The 22512-nt window shown below is 44.5% G+C and overlaps 1 protein-coding gene across 4 annotated transcripts; it reads right to left on the bottom strand.

Annotated features, from left to right (window-relative positions):
• Positions 1–380: 380 nt before the first annotated feature.
• LOC147354662 (NACHT, LRR and PYD domains-containing protein 2-like) lies at positions 381–16652 on the bottom strand. Of its 4 annotated transcripts, none has more exons than XM_086354549.1 (8): positions 16506–16652; positions 12893–14495; positions 12271–12441; positions 8591–8761; positions 6779–6949; positions 5942–6112; positions 2693–2860; positions 381–911 (listed from the first exon to the last, which is right to left on the bottom strand). In XM_086354549.1, exons 2-8 carry the CDS (start codon positions 14464–14466, stop codon positions 608–610), a joined length of 2730 nt encoding a protein of 909 aa, XP_086210675.1. In that variant the 5' UTR covers positions 14467–14495; positions 16506–16652; the 3' UTR covers positions 381–607. The 4 variants fall into 4 exon arrangements, with proteins under 4 accessions (XP_086210675.1, XP_086210676.1, XP_086210677.1 ...); XM_086354550.1 differs by having other exon boundaries at positions 12893–14490; positions 16506–16622; XM_086354551.1 differs by lacking the exon at positions 8591–8761.
• Between the last annotated feature and the right edge of the window lie 5860 nt (positions 16653–22512).

Genomic DNA, 22512 nt, shown 5'->3' with positions numbered 1-22512 from the left:
GTCCCACTAAATACTGGTATCCAAAAGTCTTAAAGTTACTATGGGGGCTTCCCTGGTGGCTCAGTGGTAAAGAATCCACCTGCCAATGCAGGAGATGCAGGTTTGATCCCTGGGTGGGGAAGATTTCCTGGAGGAGGAAATGGCAACCCACTCCAGAATTCTTGCCTGGGATATCCCATGGACAAAGGAGCCTGGTGGGCTAAGGTCCATGGGGTCATAAAGAGCAGACACGACTGAGCACACATGCATAGGGAAGAAAAACAGAAGGAACGCACATAATCATCTCTGAACTTTGTAATATTTTTTCCTAGACTAAGTATGCCAGAAATGAAGTTTACTCTAAATAAGCTGTTGGGTGTGTGAATAAATACAGCATCAAACAAAGTGCTTTGCCTTTTATTATCCTTGTGAGAGAGAACATTTTAACATCAAGTGGGTATGTGACTTGTGTGGATATTCCCAGAAACCAGAGAGTGAAAACCCAGTGTTTAGTTCTACATTCTGATCCAGTGATTGACATGTGGCATTCTGGCCTTCATGAACAAGATGTCTTAGAGATATCGGGTCACCCCCTTTGGGGACACGTAAGAGAAATATCTCAGCGTGTTCAGGAAAAGAAGTCACAACATGAGGATCTGGTTGTTCTGGCATCATTGCATTCGATGGTCAGTCTGGGATTTTTCTCCTTCACATCCTTCAACAGCCTCTGGATTTCCACGGTAGATTTGTCCATCTTCAACCTAAGCGTCTTTAAGGAGCCATGGTTCTGTTTTAAAGCCTTAAGAAGCACCACGATGCCACTCTGTCCCCAGGCGTTCTGGCCCAAGTCCAGTGTTTCCAGGCTCTGGCTGCTGACTAGAGCGGAGGCGAGATGCTGACAACTGAAAGGGGTGATGGAGCAGCCCCAGAGCCTGTAGAGGAAGTAGAGAAAGCCACTCATGTAAGTGTGTTCTTAATGGAGAACCTACTGGGTGGCCAGGCACACCCTTACTCCCTGGGGACCTAGTAGGGAAGACATGAACGTTATTCTCTTCGTGGAGCTTATTTTAGCCACATCAGGTCATGTTGTCTTGAAGACGGGATAACGGTATTAGAATAAAATAAATAGGATTATTAAAACAGAGGAGGGTTAGGTAGATTGGTGGTAGTCCATGAATTCCACATTGGAAAGACGATATGAGAAAAAAGAAGTAGAATACAGAGTGAACCATGATGATAACTGAGCAGGTGGAAGTCAGGATAGCTGAGATGCCAAGTTCACAGGGCAGCAGAAAGAATGGCCCACTATTACACAGAGTGAAGTAAGTCAGAAAGAGAAAGACAAATATCGTATATTAACACATCGATATATACGGAATCTGGAAATGTGGTACTCATGAACCTGTTTGCAGGGCAGCAATGGAGATGCAGACAAAGAACAGACTTGTGGACACAGTGGAGGAAGGAGAGAATGGGACGAATGGAGAGCAGCAGCATTGAAACGTATATTACAGTATGTAAAATTACACAGCCGGTGAGAATATACAATATGACACAGGGAGCTCAAATCCAGTGCCCTGTGATAACCTAGAGGGGTGGGATGGGCTAGCAGGTGGGAGGGAGGTTCAAGAGAGAGGCAACATACATATACCTATGGCCAATTCATGTTCATATATAGCAGAAACAAACATGATATTGTAAAGCAATTATCCTCAAATTAAAAATAAAAGTTTTAAAGTATTCAATAAACAATTTAAAAAAAGAAAGAGTGGCTCATAACTAATTATAGGATCCCATAGACTCTTGTTGGAGAAGGCAATGGCAACCCACTCCAGCATTCTTGACTAGGAAGTCCCATGGACAGAGTCTGAGCCTGGTGGGCTACAGTCCATGGGGTCACTAAGATTCAGACACAACTTAGGAACTGAGCACATAGACTTTTGTAGGCTATTATGTTGGGTAGGCCAAAAGAGTTTATTTGGGTTTTTCTGAAAGCTATTATGAAAAAACCCAAGTGAAAAAAAGCCAACACAAAAAAACCTTCAGATTTTTATCCACAGTGACCCAAGGAAATTTTGTGTCTTGAAACACACGTGCTGTGGCCTGGCTTACAAGCTAAAAGACATCTCAGGGTGATGGGTTGAGACCCAACATCAGGAAATCAAGAATCAAAACCCGCAGACTAGTTCAGAGACAATGGCATAATCTCTATGACACACTGACTGAGGCAAGTCAGAGAAAGACATATCATATGATAATGCTTATATGTGGAATCCAAAGAAATAATACCAAAGGGCCTATGCAAAACAGAAGTTGAGCCACAGATATTGAAAATAAATTATGGTTACCAGAGGGGAAGAAGGCTGCAGGGGTTTAAATTGGGAGCTTGGTATTGATACAGACACACTACTATATATAAAATAGATAATAAGGGCCTACTGGATATAGCACAGGGAACTCTACTCAATACTCTGTAATAACCTATATGGGAAAAGATAACTAAAAAAGAGGGGATATATGTGTAACTGATTCACTTTGCTGTAGAGTAGACATTAGCACAACATTGTAAATCAACTATACTCCAATAATTTAAAAAAAGAAAGAAAACGAGCCATAATGCCATGAAAAGACAAAATTTCAGTTGTTCACTGCTGGCAAAAAAGAAAAACCAAAAATATTTTCAAACATCTTTAAAATGAAGAAAACAACTTACCCTAGACATTTCAGGTTACAATTTGGTTTCTTCAAAGCTTCATAGAGAAAACACAGTCCGGTGGCTATGGGGTTGAAACCCAGGTCCAGGCTGGTGAGGCTGGAGTCTCCCTGGAGAAGCTTTGAGATGTACTTGCAGCCATGTCTGTTTATGTTGCAATGACGCAGTCTGCCAAGACAGTTGTATGAAGAAATTCGATTATCCCTCTGTGACATACACCCTGTGATGTGGCAGTTACGTCCAGCTATTAATACTTATTTTCTATGTCTAGTCACATGCTCTCGGGTAAGCTTGTACGTAAAGACATGCAAATGGAAGGACTTCCCTGATGGCCCAAGAAGAATCTGTCTTGCAATGCAGGGGACACAGGCTCGATCCCTGGTCGGGGGAACTAAGATTCCACATGCTGTGGAGCAACTAGCCCTCCCACCCCACACTGCAACTACGGAGCCTGCGCTCCATGATGCAGCCAAATTAATGCATTAAAAAAAAAAACACGCATGGAATGATGAGTGTTTCCACCCTGCCTAGGTGGTAGAGCGTTCAGCTGGCCTTCATCTGCCCCCTTTCATTTTGGAGAAAAAGACACACACCCGAGATACAGGTTTTCCTTCCATGACAGCATGTCATGCAGGTGAAGGGATCTGGGTTCAGAAGATCTGAGACAGAATGTGAAGCCTCCTTTCTTTCCTGCACAATCAGGTCTTTGGGATTCCATGCTCCTTGTCTCGTGTTTTATTTCAAGCCCTGTATTTGTCCCAGCATAACTCGGTACACCAAAATCTTCACATTCCTGACTTTGAGAGGCTGTGTTTCTCATTAAAACATTGTAGACTCACCAAGAAGCTTAGATGCCTACAAATCCTCCTGACCACAGAGAAAGGTGTTCCCATGATACAACTAGACAGATCTCCCCTGAATACCTTGTGCCCCAAGCATGGCATAATAGCAACAGAGTCTGAAGTGACAAGACAATGAGCAGGTGGATGGTAACTGGACCAAAAGATGCCATGCTCTGTACTGTGTGAGACCCTAAAAAACTCATACTTGAACCTGGGGAGCTTGGGGAGAGGAGCCAAAGCAAAATCTAAAATTCCAAGTTTTGACAGCCTACAAAATGAAGGTTTGGTCAAACAATGCCTTTATGTTTTTAAGATAATGATCGTTGACAACTCGATGTACAAAGATGTGACCATGGGCAAACTCAGTGACTAAACTTTGGTTTTCTAATTAGCTAATATTAGCACAACTGAAATAAAGGTAACTATATCTATATGCAGGTCAGGAAGCAACAGTTAGAACTGGACATGGAACAACAGAATGGTTCCAAATAGGAAAAGGAGTACATCAAGGCTGTATATTGTCACCCTGCTTATTTAACTTATATGCAGAGTACATCATGAGAAACGCTGGACTGGAAGAAACACAAGCTGGAATCAAGATTGCCGGGAGAAATATCAATAACCTCAGATACGCAGATGACACCACCCTTATGGCAGAAAGTGAAGAGGAACTAAAAAGCCTCTTGAGCAAAGTGAAAGTGGAGAGTGAAAAAGTTGGCTTAAAGCTGAACATTCAGAAAACGAAGATCATGGCATCCGGTCCCATCACTTCATGGGAAATAGATGGGGAAACAGTGGAAACAGTGTCAGACTTAATTTTGGGGGGCTCCAAAATCACTGCAGATGGTGACTGCAGCCATGAAATTAAAAGACGCTTACTCCTTGGAAGCAAAGTTATAACCAACCTAGATAGCATATTCAAAAGCAGAGACATTAGTTTGCCAACAAAGGTTCATCTAGTCAAGGCTATGGTTTTTCCTGTGGTCACGTATGGATGTGAAAGTTGGACTGTGAAGAAGGCTGAGCGCCGAAGAACTGATGCTTTTGAACTGTGGTGTTGGAAAAGACTCTTGAGAGTCCCCTGGACTACAAGGAGATCCAACCAGTCAATTCTGAAGGAGATCAGCCCTGGGATTTCTTTGGAAGGAATGATGCTAAAGCTGAAACTCCAGTACTTTGGCAACCTCATGCGAAGAGTTGACTCATTGGAAAAGACTCTGATGCTGGGACGGATTGGGGGCAGGAGGAGAAGGGGACGACAGAGGATGAGATGGCTGGATGGCATCACTGACTCGATGGATGTGAGTCTGGGTGAACTCCGGGAGTTGGTGATGGACAGGGAGGCCTGGCGTGCTGCGATTCATGGGGTCGCAAAGAGTCGGACACGACTGAGCGACTGAACTGAACTGAACTGATGGCATGTGCTTGTAAGGATTTTTTTTAATTCTTGTAAAATTTAGTAGAATACCTGATGCACAGTAAGTACTAAGTATCAGACATTTTTTGTTGATTAGACACCTAAATCAACTCTGCCTTTAGAACAGGAAAGTCTAATGTAAGTGCTGCAATATTTAAGACAGACAACCAGCAAGGACCTACTGTACAGCACAGGGAACTCTGCTCAGTGTCGTGCAGCAGCCTAGATGGGAGAGCAGTTTGGGAGAATGGATACATGTGTATGTATGGCTGAGTCCCTTCACTGTTCACCTGAAACTATCACAGCATTGTTAATTGGCTATAACCCCCAATATGAAATAAAAAGTTTTGAAAAAAACTATCACAACATTGTTAGTTGGCTATATTCCAATATAGAATAAAGTTTAAAAGTAAAAATCTAGGAGGCTAGATGTCATGTTAAGCAGTCTTACAATAAAATTAGTAATCACAATGAAAATGATAATACATTTTTAAAAATGAAAATGATGAAGTCTTAAAAATTAAAAAAAAACAGCAATCTGTGTGACATCATACAGGAAGTTTTATATTCTTCTAATGAACACTATTGAGGGAGAAATGACATTTTCCTTTTCTCTCTCTGTCACTATAAACTGAATTTCTGATTCTGCTTTCCAGTCTTAAACCCTACTGTGTAACTCAATCCACTCCTAATTACTGGCAGATTTCATGCGAATTTTCAGAATATACACAGAACATCAGGCCTGAGAATTAACTGCTTATGTTGAATTCTCAGGAGAAAGAGGCTGGCAGGTCAACCTTACTCTTTAAAAACATGCAGGCATTAGCATCTGTTTCTACCTGTTCTTTTCCTAATTTCCACCAGGATCTTGCTGCTTTCATTCAAGAGGAATTATCAAGTGCTCCAGGGTCTGTCCTACGTGAATCCAGGTGTGTATGTATACATACAACACACAGACACACACACACACAGAAGCCAGCAGGGACTTACACCAAAGTCTGCAGCTGACATTCAGGGTAACGCAAGCCCTCGCACAGAATCTTCACCCCGCCATCCCCAAGGTCATTCTTGGCCAAGCACAGGTGGGTCAACCTCTGGTTGACAATCAAAGCAGAAGACAGCTCCTTACAACAGGCTTGTGTAAGCTGACAGTTCTCCAACCTGTGAAAAAGCACCACATACGTGGTAAGACATTTCCAAAGTTCAAACTTCTCAGCTGACAGCCCTTCTTGAGAGTCCCCACCTGCTCTATCCTATGCTAGTGATCAAAGCCCGAAGGACCAGGAATGAGAGAAAGGCAGGCAAACTTCCCTGGTGGTCCAGTGGTTAAGACTCTGCACTCCCAATGCTAGGGGCCCGGGTTCGATCCCTGGTCAGGAAACTAAGATTCCACACGCTGTAAGCAACTAAGACCTAGCACAGCCTAGTTAATTAATAATATTTTTTAAATGTGGGCTTCCCTGGTGGCTCAGTGGTAAAGAATCCACTTGCCAATGCAGGAGATGTGGATTTTATCCCTTGGAAGATGCCCTGGAGGAGGGCATGGCAACCCACCCCAGTATTTTTGCCAGGAAACACCCATGGACAGAGGAGTCTGGTCGGCTATAGTCCATTGGTTGCAAAGAATCAGACATAACTGTGTGCACACACACACACACACTTTTTTTAAGCATGCATCACCCACCTGGGACCAAAAAAGGGAATCAGGGCTCTCCCCCAGTAAGAAGTCCCATAAGATTTGCCCTGTAAGTCTGGTCTTACCACTGCTCTTCTCTATGTGACTCCAGACCTAAGATGAAGATGCTCCCTGGGAAAAGAGGGACTTACGACAATTTCTGCAGGACGCACTTCGGGTGTCTCAGAGTCAAACACAGCAATTTGACACCCTCATCCAGGAACTCACTGGCCGTGAGATCCAGGCATTTCAGGGACTGGTTGACTTTGAGCGCCGAGGAGAAGTCAGCCCACTGCTGAGTGGTGTCAGAACAAGACCCCAACCTGTGGGATAAATGGGGGCAAGTCATTCTTCTGGGAGGGCAGAGACCCTGTCAGCTTATTATCCTTCCCTGAAGACTCTACCTCTGACTCTCATCTCATTCTACTCCAACACGTGTCAAACCCTGGCCTGAAACAGAGCTCCTTTATTTCCTCAAGTATCTCCATGCCCATTGGGTCAGCACACAGCCTCATCGCTAAGAAGAGAGAAACTCCATGATACAATTCTGTGTGAAGTTTTGCCAACGTGGTCTGCTATTTTCTCAAACCCCACCTTTTACATCATCATTTTTCTTGAACTAAGTCTGTCCTAATTCCACTTAATATTTTTTAATCAATCTTTATTAGAATATAGTGGCCTCTATGATGTTATATTAGTCTATTGTATGACAAAATGAATCAATGACACATATCCATATATTCTCACCTTCCACTTAAATTTAAACATGATTCTAATAGAAAAAAGTTGATGCCTGATACTCAAACTTCAACTTCAGAAGTTATTAGGGAATATGCTAACTAAAACAAGGAGGAACAATTGAATACTTAGGCAGCTGGGTCCAAAGTTTGAAGTTTGTGTTGCCAGAATAATTGGAAACTTCTGTGGATCAAAATGAATATGATACAGCTATTTTAGAGAACATCGGGGCAATCCATTAATCCATCACATGGGGTCTGAAGCTCAGCTGCTCTTGTAGATACAGATCAGAATACAGGACTTTAGGACAAGCTTGTTTGAATCATGGCTCTGCCCCTTACTACATTCGCAATATTTACAAGTTTTTGTTGTTATTGCTCAGTCGGTAAGTCATGCCTGACTCTTTCAGACTTCAGGAACTGCAGCACACCAGGTTTCCCTGTCCTTCACTATCTCCCAGAGTTTGCTCAAGTTCACAAGTTAGTTGAACTTTTTAATATTCTTTTTTTCTTTCATCTGTACTTTGGGGAGAGAGGATACCTTTTAGGTCAATCAAATAAAGAATATAATCAATCCATACTCTGCCTACTAGAATATATGTCATAAGTAAACCTGGAGCTCTTAAAAACCAGTGCCTTTCCTCCCTCAAAGTTTAACCTATAAAAAGGACACTGTAAGTTAACTTAAATAATTTGAATACAAGGCAAAATGTAAAGTGTCTCAAGTCAATGAGCAAAACTAGGAGACTGTGTACCAGCCATTTGTCATTTTGAAGATTTGGTAATCCACTTAGAAACATCATTTATTGAGGGCAGGAGGAGAAGGGGACAACAGAGGATTAGATGGTTGGATGGTATCACCAACTCAATGGACATGAGTTTGAATAAGCTCCTGGAGTTGGTGATGGACAGGGAAGCCTGGCATGCTGCAGTCCATGGAGTCACAAAGAGCTGGACACAACTGAGCAACTGAACTGAACAGAGTAATAGATTTTTTTTCTAATTTAATGAAATTCTGAGTGTTTCTTTGCATTCAGGGCTTACTAGTCAGTCCAGAAGACTAGCTGGCTGGGGGAAGATTATTGGCTGACATACCATCAATATTCTATTAATATCTGGGAATATGCTCCCCTGTTTAGCATGGTGCCCGATCAGCATAGCAATCTGCTGTTTTGTTCAGAACTCACAGCATCCTTATGCTGAGGACAGCAATGACATGAGATCTACCTCAGATACTGAAGATTGCATCTAGGATGTTTCAGGATCTCACACAACAGCAGCAGCAGGATCTTATCACCACGGACACTGCCTTCCAGAACCAGGTGTGTCAGAGTCTTCTTACCAATGAAAGCCAGACAGAAGTCCCGGTAAGCACTGGCAGGAGAGACATTTTTAATCCTGAAAGTGAAAGTGTTAGTCACTCAGTTGTGTCCGACTCCTGCAATCCCATGGACTCTACCTTGCCAGACTCCTTTGTCTATGGGGTTCTACAGGCAAGAATACTGGAGTAGGTAGCCATTCCCTTCTCTAAGGGAATCTTCCTGACCTGGGGATAGGGAATATAAAAAGAAGGGGTTCTGTTTTGTGTGTTGTAGATGGATGGTGCTGGGAACACAAAGTACAAGGATAAGTCACAAGTCAAGATTGGGATAGGGAGACATTTCATGCAAAGATGGGGTCAATAAAGGATAGAAATGGTATGGACCTAACAGAAGCAGAAGATATTAAGAAGAGGTGGCAAGAATACACAGAAGAACTATACAAAAAAAGATCTTTATGACCCAGATAACCATGATGATGTGATCATTCACCTAGAGCCAGACATCCTAGAATGAGAAGTCAAGTAGGCCTTAGGGAGCATCACTATGAACAAAGCTAGTGGAGGTGATGGAATTCCAGTTGAGCTATTTCAAATCCTAAAAGATGATGCTGTGAAAGTGCTGCACTCAATATGCCAGCAAATCTGGAAAACTCAGCAGTGGCCACAGGACTGGAAAAGGTCAGTTTTCATTCCAAACCCAACGAAAGGCAATGCCAAAGAATGCTCAAACTACTGCACAATTACACTCATCTCACATGCTAGCAAAATAATGCTCAAAATTCTCCAAGCCAGGCTTCAACAGTACGTGAACCATGAACTTCCAGATGTTCAAGCTGGATTTAGAAAAGGCAGAGGAATCAGAGATCAAATTACCAACATCCATTGGATCATCAAAAAAGCAAAGAGAATACCAGAAAAAAACATCTACTTCTGCCTTACTGATTAAGCCAAAGACTTTGACTGTGTAGATCACAACAAACTGTGGAAAATTCTGAAAGAGATGGGAATACCAGACCACCTGACCTGTCTCCTGAGAAATCTGTATACAGGTCAAGAAGCAACAGTTAAAACTGGACATAAAACAACAAACTGGTTCCAAATTGGGAAAGGAGTACATCAAGGCTGTATATTGTCACCCTGCTTATTTAACTTATATGCAGAGTACATCACACAAAATGCCAGGCTGGATGAAGAACAAGCTGCAATCAAGATTGCCGGTAGAAATATCAATAACCTCAGATATGCAGATGACACCACCCTTATGGCAGAAAGCAAAGAAGAACTAAAGAGCCTCTTGATGAAAGTGAAAGAGGAGAGTGAAAAAGTTGGCTTAAAACTCAACATTCAGAAAATGAAAATCATGGCATCTGGTCCCATCACTTCATGGCAAATAGATGGGGAAACAATGGAAACAGTGACAGACTTTATTTTCTTGGGCTCCAAAATCACTGCAGATGGTGATGGCAGCCATGAAGTTAAAAGACGCTTGCTTCTTGGAAGAAAACCTATGACCAACCTAGACAGCATATTAAAAAGCAGAGACATTACTTTGCCAACAAAGGTCCATCTAGTCAAAGTTATGATTTTTTCCAGTAGTCAGGTATGGATGTGAGAGTTGGACTATAAAGAAAGCTGAATGTTGAAGAACTGATACTTTTGAACTGTGGTGCTGGAGACAACTCTTGAGTCCCTTGGACTGCAAGGAGATCAAACCAGTCAATCCTAAAGGAAATCAACCCTGAATATTTATTGGAAGGGCTGATGTTAAAGCTGAAACTCCTGTACTTTGGCCACCTGATGTGAGGCACTGACTCCTTGGAAAAGACCCTGATGCTGGGAAAGATTGAAGGCAGAAAGAGAAGGGGATGGCAGAGGATAAGATGGTTGGATGGCATCACTGACTCAATGGACATGAGTTTGAGCAAGCTCCAGGAGTTGGTGATGGACAGGGAAGCCTGGAGTGCTGCAGTCCATGGGGTCACAGAGAGTCAGACACGACTGAGTGACTGAACTGAACTTACTTGTAGAATTAGTCAATGGAGTGATATGTGGAAAGAAGAGAAGGACAGACCACTAGGGGAAGCAGTATATGATGATGAGAAGGAAGATGGAATTCGATGGTAAAGGGTTTGATGCTCTTTGCTTATGCTGATCTTCTGAGAAACTCTCTCTATCCTTTTTTTTTTATTGTAGGGGAACAAAATTTGTCACCCCAAAATGTCTCTTTGATGTGAAGATTATTTCAAGTTGAGAATAAACAAGAACTGAAAACACTTGGGAAGACATTTTGATCTTTCCCCTAACTTCCTGAAGAATTTAGATAGTTCTGTTCCTGTAACCAAGCTTCCTTTGGTGGCTCAGTGGTAAAGAATCCACCTGCCAATGCAGGAGATACAGATCTGATCCTTCGTCTACCAAACATTTGATTTCCATCTCCAAGTGATTTGCCTTCCTCCCCTTTGAAGTCCCAAACCACAACCCTTATTATCCTTTATTCTCTTTAACAGAAGGTTGTAGTTAACATGAAGATTTCAGTCACTGGGGTAGTTGCTCAGTTTTTCTGGGTCTCTCCCATGTATAGATGCTATTAAATGTTTGATTTTCTTTTCCTAATCTGTCTCATATCAATTTCATTTTCCAACCAGCCAGAAGTATAGAGAGAATTTTCTTCCTCTCAGACAGTATTATGTCCTTTATTTCTTTCAGCATTAAGTCCACACACAGCTTTTCCTCCTCCTCAATGCCTGACTTTTTCTGGAAAAAAAATAAATCACTTCCTACCATATCCCCATGTAGTCATTTGCATTTCCATACACAGTTTTCATTCAAGCTACAGTAAGTTATGGACTATAAGTCAGCAAATAAGTTACAGACTCCTTGAACATATGGACCATTAAAGGCTGCATGGAGGACTTCTCCAGTGGTCCAGTGGTCAAGAATCCACCTGCCAGTGCAGGGGACGCAGGTTTGGTCCCTGGTCCAGGAACACTCCACATGCCATGGGACAACTAAGCCCACGCACCACAACTCCTGAGCCTGCACTCTAGAGCCCATGCTCTGCAACAAGAGAAGCTACTGCAATGAGAAGCCCCAGATCTGCACAACTAGAGAAAGCCTGTGAAGCAACAAAGACCCATGATAGCCATAAATAAGTAAATCTTTTTTTTTTTAAGGCAACTATTCCAATTCTTTGTATTCTGACCACCTGACTGGATGGAGCCTGATTTGACATTCCAATACTGCTTTCACATTTTAAATGCCCATTGCAATCCATCCTAAAGGAAATCAGTCCTGAATATTCATTGGAAGGACTGATGATGAAGCTGAAACTCCCATACTTAGGCCACCTGATGCAAAGACCTGACTCATTGGAAGAGATCCTGGTGCTGGGAAAGATTGAAGGCAGGAGAAGGGGACAACAGAGGCTGAGATGGTTGGATGGCATCACTGACTCAATGGACATGAGTTTGAGTAAACTCTGGGAGTTGGTGATGGACAGGGAGGCCTGGCGTGCTGCAGTCCATGGGGTTGCAAAGAGTCAGACGTGACTGAACTGAACTGAACTGCAGGATCAGCTGCCACTTACACAACTTTCTGGAGATGACAGGTGACATGGGTTATCTGCTCGCAAAGAATCCTCACCGAGGAGTGACTCAGGAAGCTTTCCTTCACATCCAGAAAGTTCAGGTTCTCATTTGAACTGAACACAGAGCAGAGATCTGCCCAGAGTTGGAGAGAATGATGGTCATGCTGTGACCTAGGAGAAAAGCACAGACAGGAAAGTCTATGAAAGAGAACCATCAACAAAAGGGCAGGGGTGGTGGAAAAACTGGTGAGCTCTTCAAAAGGTACAAACATCTGGTTGTAAGATAACAAAGCCCTGGGATGTAATGGATGGCATGGTGACTATATATGAAAACAAAATTTTTGAAAAGAACTGGCAGGGGAGGAAATTATATGAGATGTCTAGAACATGCGAGCCCACATGTCAACAATGACACTAAAAGTAAGGTTCCAAAGCCCCCATTCCTCATCTGAATATCGTGTTTCTCAGCTTTAATGGTGACACGGCAGGAAGAAATTTCAGTGAGAACTCAGACCCTAACCCAGAAGGAGTCATAGGAGACTCTGTCCTCTTCCTAAAACAGTGTGAAGCTGAAGATGGGAGAACTAGGAAAGTAAAACAACAACAACAACTGAGTTCTTACGTTTCATTCTGAGGGTCTGATTTCAATGCGGGATCATTCTCCAGGAATATCTTCTTTCCTACCTGGAGTGAGATCTTCTGTAAGTTGGCACAATGTTTAAGGCAGAAGGAAGACTGCATCATTTCGGATGTATTCATCAAGTGAATGGACATCTCCTTGACATGGGCCATGGCATCTTTCACGAGCTGCTCCTCCTGAGACTCGTACAGACAGCTCAGAACCTCCTTCGTGTCCGTCACCGAGAAGGATTTCTTCCCATGGGGCATCAGTGTGTATTTCAGTAGCTCCCGCTTGATCTCCGTTGATACCAGACAGCCGAAAGTCGTCTCCAGCTCCATGGCCCTTCTTTCGTTGCAGAGGCCAAACAGGAAGTACCCGACGTGAGTCAGGCTGGGGTTCTTCAGCCTTTCCTCCTTGGACAGCAGTTTGCCCACATCCCCAGTGTGCCACCGGCGGCCGCCCAGCCCTTCCTCCTCTTGCTCTTCTGGCTCCAACACATAGAACATGGCGGCCAGAAACTGCTGGACGCTGAGATGGATGAAAGAGTAGCAGGCCTCACCGTCTTCGCTCTTCTGGAGAATATTCCCGTCCAGGAAAGGACAGAGGGCAGACGGGTCCACGCCAAGTCGCCTGAGGTCTTCCCCATCGAACACAGAGCTCTGCGTCCACACGCCCTCAGCAGCCAAGAGGCACAGGGGCTTGAGCGGAGCCTGGAGGCCCCGCCTGGGGCCGCCGCCATGCGGCGGGGTGAAGCGGCTGCAGAGGAAGCGCAGGAACAGGGCCGTGGTGGTCCTGCAGGTGGCGGCGGGGTCCTCCCCCCTCTCCATCTGCTGTCTCAGGCAGGTGCAGACCATCCAGCACACGGAGGGCGCCGAGCCCAGCTGGAACAGAGCCGCGTTGTTCTTCATCAAGTCGAAGGCTCGCAGGGCCTGACTCTCCTCTTCAAAGTGTTTCAGGAAATACGCCTTCCGGTCCTCCTCCAAGAAGCCCTCCATCTCTATGAAGAGCGGCTGTTCTGTTAAGAGCCGCAGCTCCCTCAGGGCTCCCGGTCGGGTGGTGATGAGTAAGGTGGCCTTGGGTAGCATCTTTCTCTTCAGTAAACTCCCCAGGAGGACGGGCACCGGCTTCTGCTTCTTCCAGTCGCCACATATGTCGTGGATGAGCGCCCCCGAGGGGACCTTCAGCTCATCAAAACCATCGAGGATGAGCAGGACTTTCTGTGCCTGGGCCAGGATTGCTGGTATGTCCTCCTGCACATGTGGCCAGTTGGCAGATATCAGCTCTGCAAAGGTGCACGTCCGCCTGTGGTTGAGCCCCTTGCAGCTGAGGTAGAAGGCAGAGTTGGAGGTCTCTGCCAGGTCATCCTGCATCCAGTCCAGCATCAGCTCCTTGGCCCGTGTGGTTTTCCCGACGCCAGCAGGACCATAGAGCACCATCGTGAGTGGGGTGGACTGTGTGGGTGCCTGCGGGTTCAGGTATGTTATCAGCTTGGGGCTTCTCTGGGTAATGTTGTAGTGGAAACCACCGTCATCTCCTGACCACAGTATATCCTTCCAGACGGAGAATTTCTCCATCGTGTTTGTGTATCTCCTCTTCGCCTGTACTGGTGTGCAAGGGGAGAGCATTGAGGTGAAAGTGATTATACTCAACTGGAACATTCATACTGTAAAGGACCAGCATTAGGGAGGAAGAAATGGGCTTCCCCTCTCCTGGGTTCTTCTGACTGGTCTAAGAATTAAATTGACGTCAGATGAATTAACAAGAGAATAAAAAAAGCATTTTAATAACAAGAACGAGAACCCAGGAAAACTGAATTAACTCAACAAAATGGCTGAAACCCTCCACTTAAAAATTATCTTCAGCTTAAACAAAAAGAGGCTGCTGAAGGTAATAGCTTTGAACTCAAAGGGGAGGAGGGAAATACAGGTGAAGATGGAAAAGCAAATGTTTGGTAAAGCATCGTTTGGGGGGCCAGCAGAGACGATGGGACTCAGGGCAGACTCTGAGCACCAAGTCCTGCTGGTTTCTCCCACTGTCCTCCACCCATGTTCTTTGCAGACATCTCTGATGATAGAGACCCTGTTCCCAGAATGATGGTTGTTGTTTTAGTCGCTCAGTCGTGTCTAACTCTTTGCGACCCCATGGACTATAGCCTACCAGGCTGCTGTGTCCATGTAATTCTCCAGGCAAGAACACTGGAGTGGGTTGCCATGCCCTTCTCCTCTTAGGCCCTATCCCAGGCCTATAAAATCAGTAACCCTGGAGATGGGCTCAGGAAACTGTTTTTAACAAACCTTCCAGGTGATTATGATAAATATTAGTTACAGGATCATGGGCATAGGGAAACAAAGACCCAGGTTCTCCCAGTTGCTTGAGTTGAAGCCAAGATTATATCCAGGAGTTTAACTCAAAAATCTGTGCTCTCAATCACTGACATTTCCTCATTGAAGTGAACGTCGCTCAGTCATGTCCGACTCTTTGCGACCCCATGCACTATATAGTCCATGGAATTCTCCAGGCCGCAATACTGGAGTGGGTAGCCTTTCCCTTCTCCAGGGGATCATCCCAACTCAAGGATCGAATCCAGGTCTCCCACATTGCAGGATTCTGTACCAGCTGAGCCACCAGGGAAGCCCAAGGATACTGGAGTGGATAGCCTTTCCCTTCTCCAGCAGAACTTTCCAACTCGGGAATCAAACCAGGGTCTCCTGCATTGCAGGTGAATTCTTTACCAACTGAGCTATCAGGGAAGCCTCAGTGAAACAAGAAGGAAATAAACAAAAATCCTTACATCCTCCTGCATTAAATGGGCAACACTCAGGGATGATTCACAAGATGAAAAACACAGTTTAGTAAGTACTTGGTGGGGTGGGGTGGGGTGGAGGTACACCCAATCAGAAGATTTATTATGCAAAATATTTCAAAACACAATGTATGATAAGGGCTCATGATCATTATTTAGCATAAAAGATATTTAACATAAAAACACTTATGCAGGGACTTCCCCGGTGGTCCAGTGACTGGGACCTTGCCTTCTGATGCAGGGGTTGCAGGTTCAATCCCTGGTCAGAGAGCTAAAATCCCACACGCCTCATGGCCAAAAAAACCAAAACATAAAAAAGAAGCAGAAGCAATATTGTAACAAACTCAATAAAGACTTAAAAATAGCCCACATCAAAAAAAAAAACTTAAAAAAAATTAAAATGTTCATGCTAAAATGCTAAATCAGAGGAGCACAATAATCGAAAAACATCACTACACCTGAAATGTGCCAATTAAAGCAAGACAATCAGAAGGGGGAAAATTCCATAGGAAGTCATTGGCAGCTAAGTCATCCAAGTCTTTTCTCCACCTAATAAAGAGAGAGTTCAGCCTGAGGACTTCAAAAAATCCTTCTAAGGGACTTCCCTGGCACTGCAGTGGTTAGGACTCAGTGCTTCCACTACAGGGGTCATGGGTTCCAAGATCCCACAGGCTGCTGCTTGGCCAAAAAATAATAAAAGCCTCATGCCAGCCATTAAAGCTTGCAATGTTTAGTGCTACAGACTCCACCAATAATCACCACTGACTTAAAAGACAAGACAGAGAAACAGACTGGAGAGTCGGTACTCACCTCCCTCCAGCTAGGACTCAGTTGCAGCCTGTGGGTATTTCACACAAATGAAATCTCCAATAAGAAAAGCCCCCCGCCAGCCCATGCTCTGGGATTGGCCCACAGGCCCCAGGGTGAGGGCTGGACTTCCTGCCCAGGGTGAAATGGCCCTCCTACCAACAGTGGCTGGTTCTCAATCTTGAAAATGCGACTCACATTGCAATCACCCAGGTCCTACCCTTGGTGATCCTAATTGAATTGGTCTGGGTTGGGGCTTTAGGAAGCCAGGAGGCTTCCTCAGGTGATTCTTACATCCACCAGAGTCCTTGACCTTCCGCAGTTAACAGAAACTGATCAGAAGCCAGACAGGTAATTCAGGCATGGCTTAACCAGGGTCCCTGCTGCAGCAGGGGGAAGTGAGAACAAGAAACAGTTTCCCTGGACAGCTTGCTTATTCCTGAGGAGGGGAGGGTGAGCTGGTTCCTTTTATGGGGAGAGGGTAGGGGTGTCCAGGGGTCGGGCTGGAGGGGCAGCTTGCATGGTTTGGCCCCTTCTAAGGAGTGTTGAGTGTAGGGGGCATGACACAGGACTCTGCTTTTGCTCCAGGCTCTTCAAAATTGGCAGTTGGGCTTTTGGGTCTCTTTGTTTCTTTTGTCCAGAATTTGCCCCAACTGCACATGTACACGGTTATTTTTAGTCCCATATAGTTTCTTTGTGGCTTCCACAGGTGGCTCAGTGGTAAATAATCCCCCTGCCAAAGGAGGAGCCACAGGAGACCCAGGTTCAATCCCTGGGCCGGAAAGATCCCCTGGAGAAGGAAATGGCAACCCACTCCAGTATTCTTGTGGGAAATCCCATGGACAGAGGAGCCTGATGCAGTCTGTGGGCCTGCAGAGAGTCAGACTTGACTTAGCAACTGAGCACGCACACAAGTTTCTTTCTGGTCTTTTTGTTGTTGTTGATGATTTTTTTTCATGAGTCAGGTTTGTTGGGTTTTTTTTACCAGCTTTTGAAAACATAATTAACAAATAGACATTTTATATATTTAAGGTGTACTATGTGATATATGTTTACACTGTGAAATAATCACCACCATCAAGCTAGCACATCCATCACTTCACACACACTGTGTGTGTGTATAAGAAGTATTTTCTATTTTGCCCTGATTTGCTGAAATTGGAAGATCTTTGGCCAAAGACTTTCTGGATATTTTCACTCAAAACATAGGAGAAAAGCCTTGATTACTGTTGTCAACGTTTCTTTCTGTTTCCCCACAAAATAAACTACATAGTATTTTGTTTAGTCTTATCAATCAATAAGCCTAAGCAAATGGGAATTGAAATCCCATCTTGCCATGTATCAACCTACTATTTATAAGCAGTATCTGGCAATTCGATGTTTCTATGCACACACATACAATACAAACGCTGAGAATGTATTTCTCTTTCACTCTGTAAAAAGTTGCATCTCTCATCCTCTTTTCAACACTCACACTTATGATTCAGAAATGTTGAAATACAAATCCAGTCAATGTATTGACGATTAACTTCACCAATAAACAGTGGGTACAAATTAAACCAAAAATGGTGTTTATTGGAAGCCTATCTCATAAAGAATGGGGACATGTTCATGTACTCCTAGGAGAGATGACAGCTGTGCAAATTAAACAAATGCCCGAGAAAACTAATAGCTACCAAAACAGGTTATGTTAGCCATGGCCTGCAGTGCCATTCAGCATTTTAAAGGATGGTTTAACAGCCTGTATAATTAAAGGGAAGTATCAATGATTGGTTTTTAAATGAAAATTAATAATAGTATTAATTTTTATTAATAATAAAAACTATTATTTTGTTAATAACAATAAAATTGTGGAACAAACTATTGCTTAGAACCATTGTAACAACATTGCACATATTACACCCTTTAAATCTCATAAAATTTATGAAGTAGTTACTATGATTATTTCCGTCTTTTGAATGCTAAACAGTAATGTTCAGGGGAATTCCCTGGTGGTTCAGTGGTTAAAACTCTGGACTTCCAATGATGCAGGGGGCACTGGTTTTATCCCTGGTCAGGGAACAAAGATCCCACATGCCAACCATTGCAGCCAAAAAAAAAACATTTTTTTAAGTAACACTCAATTAGCTATAGGATTATAATTGGCTGATCCAGGGTTCAAATCAAGACAATAAGGCTTGTCAGTCAGTGCCTTGAACTATTAGCTAAGGCCAATAGCTAACTAACCAACTAAATCACCAAGTATATAGTTGTTTACTCACACATTTGTTGCTGTCTTTGTTCAGTTGCTCAGTCATGTCCGACTCTTTGCAACCCCATGGGCTGCAGCACGCCAGGCTTCCCTGTCCTTCACCATCTCCTGGAGCTTGCTCAAACTCATGTCCATTGAGTCAGTGATGCCATCCAACCATCTGGTCCTTTGTCATCCCCTTCTCCTCCCGCCTTCAATCTTTCCCTGCATCAGGGTCTTTTCCGGTTTCTCACACATGCACACACATATTTCAGAATTCAGAAAAACAGCTGGAAAAAATACAATCCCATATATATCCCTGGAATCATATGTGTTGTGAGCCAGTCTTTACATGATTTTATTTAATCATCCCATAACCCTACATGGGCTCTGAACATTCTCATTTACGAGTGAAGAAATTAAGACTGAAATGTCAGCTAACATCCTGAAGTTCATATAACTCGTGGGTGGCAGGGGAGAGGGGTGCAATTAAACAGCCTTCTGAATAATTGAGTTTGGGGAGGGTAGACCAAGCCCACAAAGGTGGTCGGATATTCAAAAGAGGAACTCTTTTGGCCAGAACATAGCACTGGTTAAGTTGATAAGAAGCCACAATTCCAAAATACTTCAACAGCATGTCCAGTGCTGTTACAACTGACTTAAGCCAGGCCGTGGGTCTCTGTAAACAGGCAGGTGAAAGTCACGGACAAGGCAGTTACCCTGTTACCTGTTACACTGTTACCCTGAGAAGTAGAAATAAAACCTACCATCTAAATCACCTGCTTCTAACTCACAGGCTTGGAGAATGAACTTATGGTGGCCACGGGGAGGGACTGGGGGAAAGATAGTTAGGGAGTTTGGGATCAACATATACATATTGCTGTATTTAAAATGGAGAACCAACAAGGACCTGCTGTGGAGCACAGGGAACTCTGCTCCCTGTTCTGTGGCAGCCTGGATGGGAGAGGGGCTTGGGGGAGAACGGATACATGTAAAGGTAAGGCTGAGTCCCTTCACTATCCACTTGACATGATCACAACAGTGTTCGTCGGCTGTAACCCTCGATACAAAATAAAAAGTTGAAAAAGAAATAAATTTCTTCTAATTTGGGTCTCCAAATGCTACCATTGGTGACCACATAGATGAACCTGGAGGGCATTCTGCTAAGTGAAATTAAGCCTGACAGAGAAAGTCACATGGTGAAAGGTATCACCTATATGTGGAATCTTAGGATACAGGATGCTTGGGGCTGGTGCACTGGGATGACCCAGAGGGATGGTATGGGGAGGGAGGTGGGAGCGGGGTTCAGGATTGGGAACACATGTACACCCATGGCAGATTCATGTTGATGTATGGCAAAACCAATACAATATTGTAATTAGCCTCCAATTAAAATTAAAAAAAAAAAGAATAGGAAAAAAAAAGTTGAACTTGTGGAGACAAGAGAGTAGAACAGTGGTTCCCAGGGGCTGGGGAGGTGGGGAAAAGGGAGACACTGGTCAAAGCCACAAACATCAGTGATTCTGATACCTGACTGGTTACCAAACTAAGAGCATGACTTGACTAGGAAAGGACTGAACCTCACCCCACGATGGATAAAAGCCATCGTATCCTCTACTGGGGGATGACTGGCATGCTTCCAGCCGTATGAAGAATACTGGCATTATCATGTCAAGTGAAACCCTGGTTTTTCCATGTCTGTATCCAAAAGGGAAGTGTGGATGTGTGCTTTTGTGCTTAGTCGTTCAGTTGTGTCCAACTCCTTTGTGCCCCCCCATGGACTGTAGCCCGCCAGGCTCCTCTGTCCTTGGGATGTTTCCTGTGAGAGTAATGGAGTGGGTTGCCATTTTCCTCCTCCAGGAGCTCTACCTGGCCCAGGGATCGAACCTGCATCTCCGTGTCTCCCACACTGCAGGCGGATTCTTTACATACTGAGCCATCGGGGAAGCCCGGAGTGTGGTTAAAGGATGTGTTTTGGAAGCCAGGTTGATGAGAAACCGTGACTGTGGCTTTCCTGTCTGTCAGTTTAGCTAAATTCGTACTACATTTCCTAGAATTTTCTTCCCCCTCCAGCTCTGGGTTAGGAGCAACCACAACAGGAACTGACGCAAGGCACCCAAGGTGGAAGTAAAGCTGCGGGCCTGCTGACACCCAGATGCTGAATGTGACCACACCCAGGGGGCCTGTGTTCAGCCCACACACCTTATATGGACTTGCCGGCCCACCCACTGGTGCGAGCCCACAGCCAAGCCCAGTGCCTCCAACTCCCCCAGCTCCTTCAACGAGGCCAGCACCTGCGCCGCCTTTTTGAAGACCTATGATAAAGAACCCTAGGCTTCACTGAGACAGGAGCCAGAGACGGACAGGTTGACACTGGTTTTCTCGAGCGCTCCAGTTCTGCCCCGATCTACCCCGCCGCCCCCTGCCACACACACCCAGGTTCGCCTCTCAACTCCCAGTCTGCCTGACTTCTCATGACATCAGGAGGACCACAGATGCTGTCACAGTGGCCTTCCACAAATTTCTTTCTCTGTGATCACAGTCAAGTCCAATCCCTGTAATAAAACCTGTATGCCATGTCACGGTAGCCTTTAAGTCCTGAGGGAATTGCAACTGGAAAAGGTTTAGATCTACAGTGTGACTACGTGTGTCTGTTCATGCGTGCTAAGTCCAGTCTGACTCTGTGTGACCCCAGGGACTGTAGCCCACCAGGTTCCTCTGTCCATGGGATTCTGCAGGAAAGAATACTGGAGTGGATTGTCATTCCCACCTCCAGGGGATATTCCTGCTCCAGGGATTGAACCCAGGTCTCCTGCATTGCAGGCAGACTCCTTACTGTTTGAGCTACCTGGGAAGCCCAGGGTGTCTTAAGTTATCTTAGATTTTTGCAAAGATAGCATTATGACAATATAATAGGGAATACTTTAAATCAATGGTATGTGTGTATCCAGAATAGGTGCCATAACTATTCAGTTCGGTTCAGCCAGAATGAAAGTTTAAGAACAAAGTCGTGACTTAACCTTACGTGTGTGTGTGTGTGTTCAGTCGCTCAGTCCCGTCTGACTCTTTGTGACCCCATGGACTATACAGCCAGCCAGGCTCCTCTGTCCATAGGCTTCTCCAGCCAAGACTACTGGAGTGAGTTGCCATCTCCTCCTCCAGGAGCTCTTCCCGACCCAGGGGTCAATCCTGCATCTCCTGTGTCTCCTGCATTGGCAGGCAGAATCTTTACCACTGAGCCACCTGGTGTGTGGGTATCTCATTTAGGTTCAAAATTGACACCAGTGGATAATCAATGCTGACATAATGTTGGGAATATTGCAGAAGTGGGTGGGGATGGTGGAATAATTGTTACCAAGCTCAGATTCAGCTGCTCTCCACTCTAAAACCAGTACTGGAGGGCTTTCCCTGCTGGTCCAGTGGTTAAGACTTCATCTTCCAACACAGAGAGTGTGGGTTCCATCCCTGGTTAGGGAACTGAGATCCCACATGCCTCATGGCCAAAAACAACCACCAAAACATACAATCAATATTGTAACAAATTCACTAAAGACCATTTTAAATGGTCCACATCAAACAATATGTTTAAAAATAATGTATTGGAGAGGCAAGTGTTGGTAGAAAGGGAATATTGCTTTGTAAGGCAAATGGGATCTTAGCTACCCCCTTCAGAGGTCAAACCCACAGCCCCTGTATTGGAAGGTGACATCCCAACCACTACACCACCAGGGACTCCCATGCAATCTTTCTTCAGAAGTTATCTTGCCCGTGTGATCAGCC

This window comes from Bos grunniens, chromosome 18, assembly GCF_055505025.1.
Source record: "Bos grunniens cultivar Pamir isolate PY7600 chromosome 18, Bosgru_T2T1.0, whole genome shotgun sequence".
Taxonomy (NCBI): Eukaryota; Metazoa; Chordata; class Mammalia; order Artiodactyla; family Bovidae; genus Bos; species Bos grunniens.
This window is presented reverse-complemented; position numbering and strand designations above follow the sequence as displayed.

Coding starts and splice junctions, on each gene's coding strand:
- LOC147354662 (XM_086354547.1), bottom strand. CDS start 14,550: ATGTTCCAGTTGAGTATAATCACTTTCACCTCAATGCTCTCCCCTTGC. Junction 12,442..12,892: donor TCAGACCCTCAGAATGAAAC/GTAAGAACTCAG, acceptor CTTTTCTCCTAG/GTCACAGCATGACCATCATT. Junction 912..2,692: donor TGTAACCTGAAATGTCTAGG/GTAAGTTGTTTT, acceptor CTTCCTCTACAG/GCTCTGGGGCTGCTCCATCA.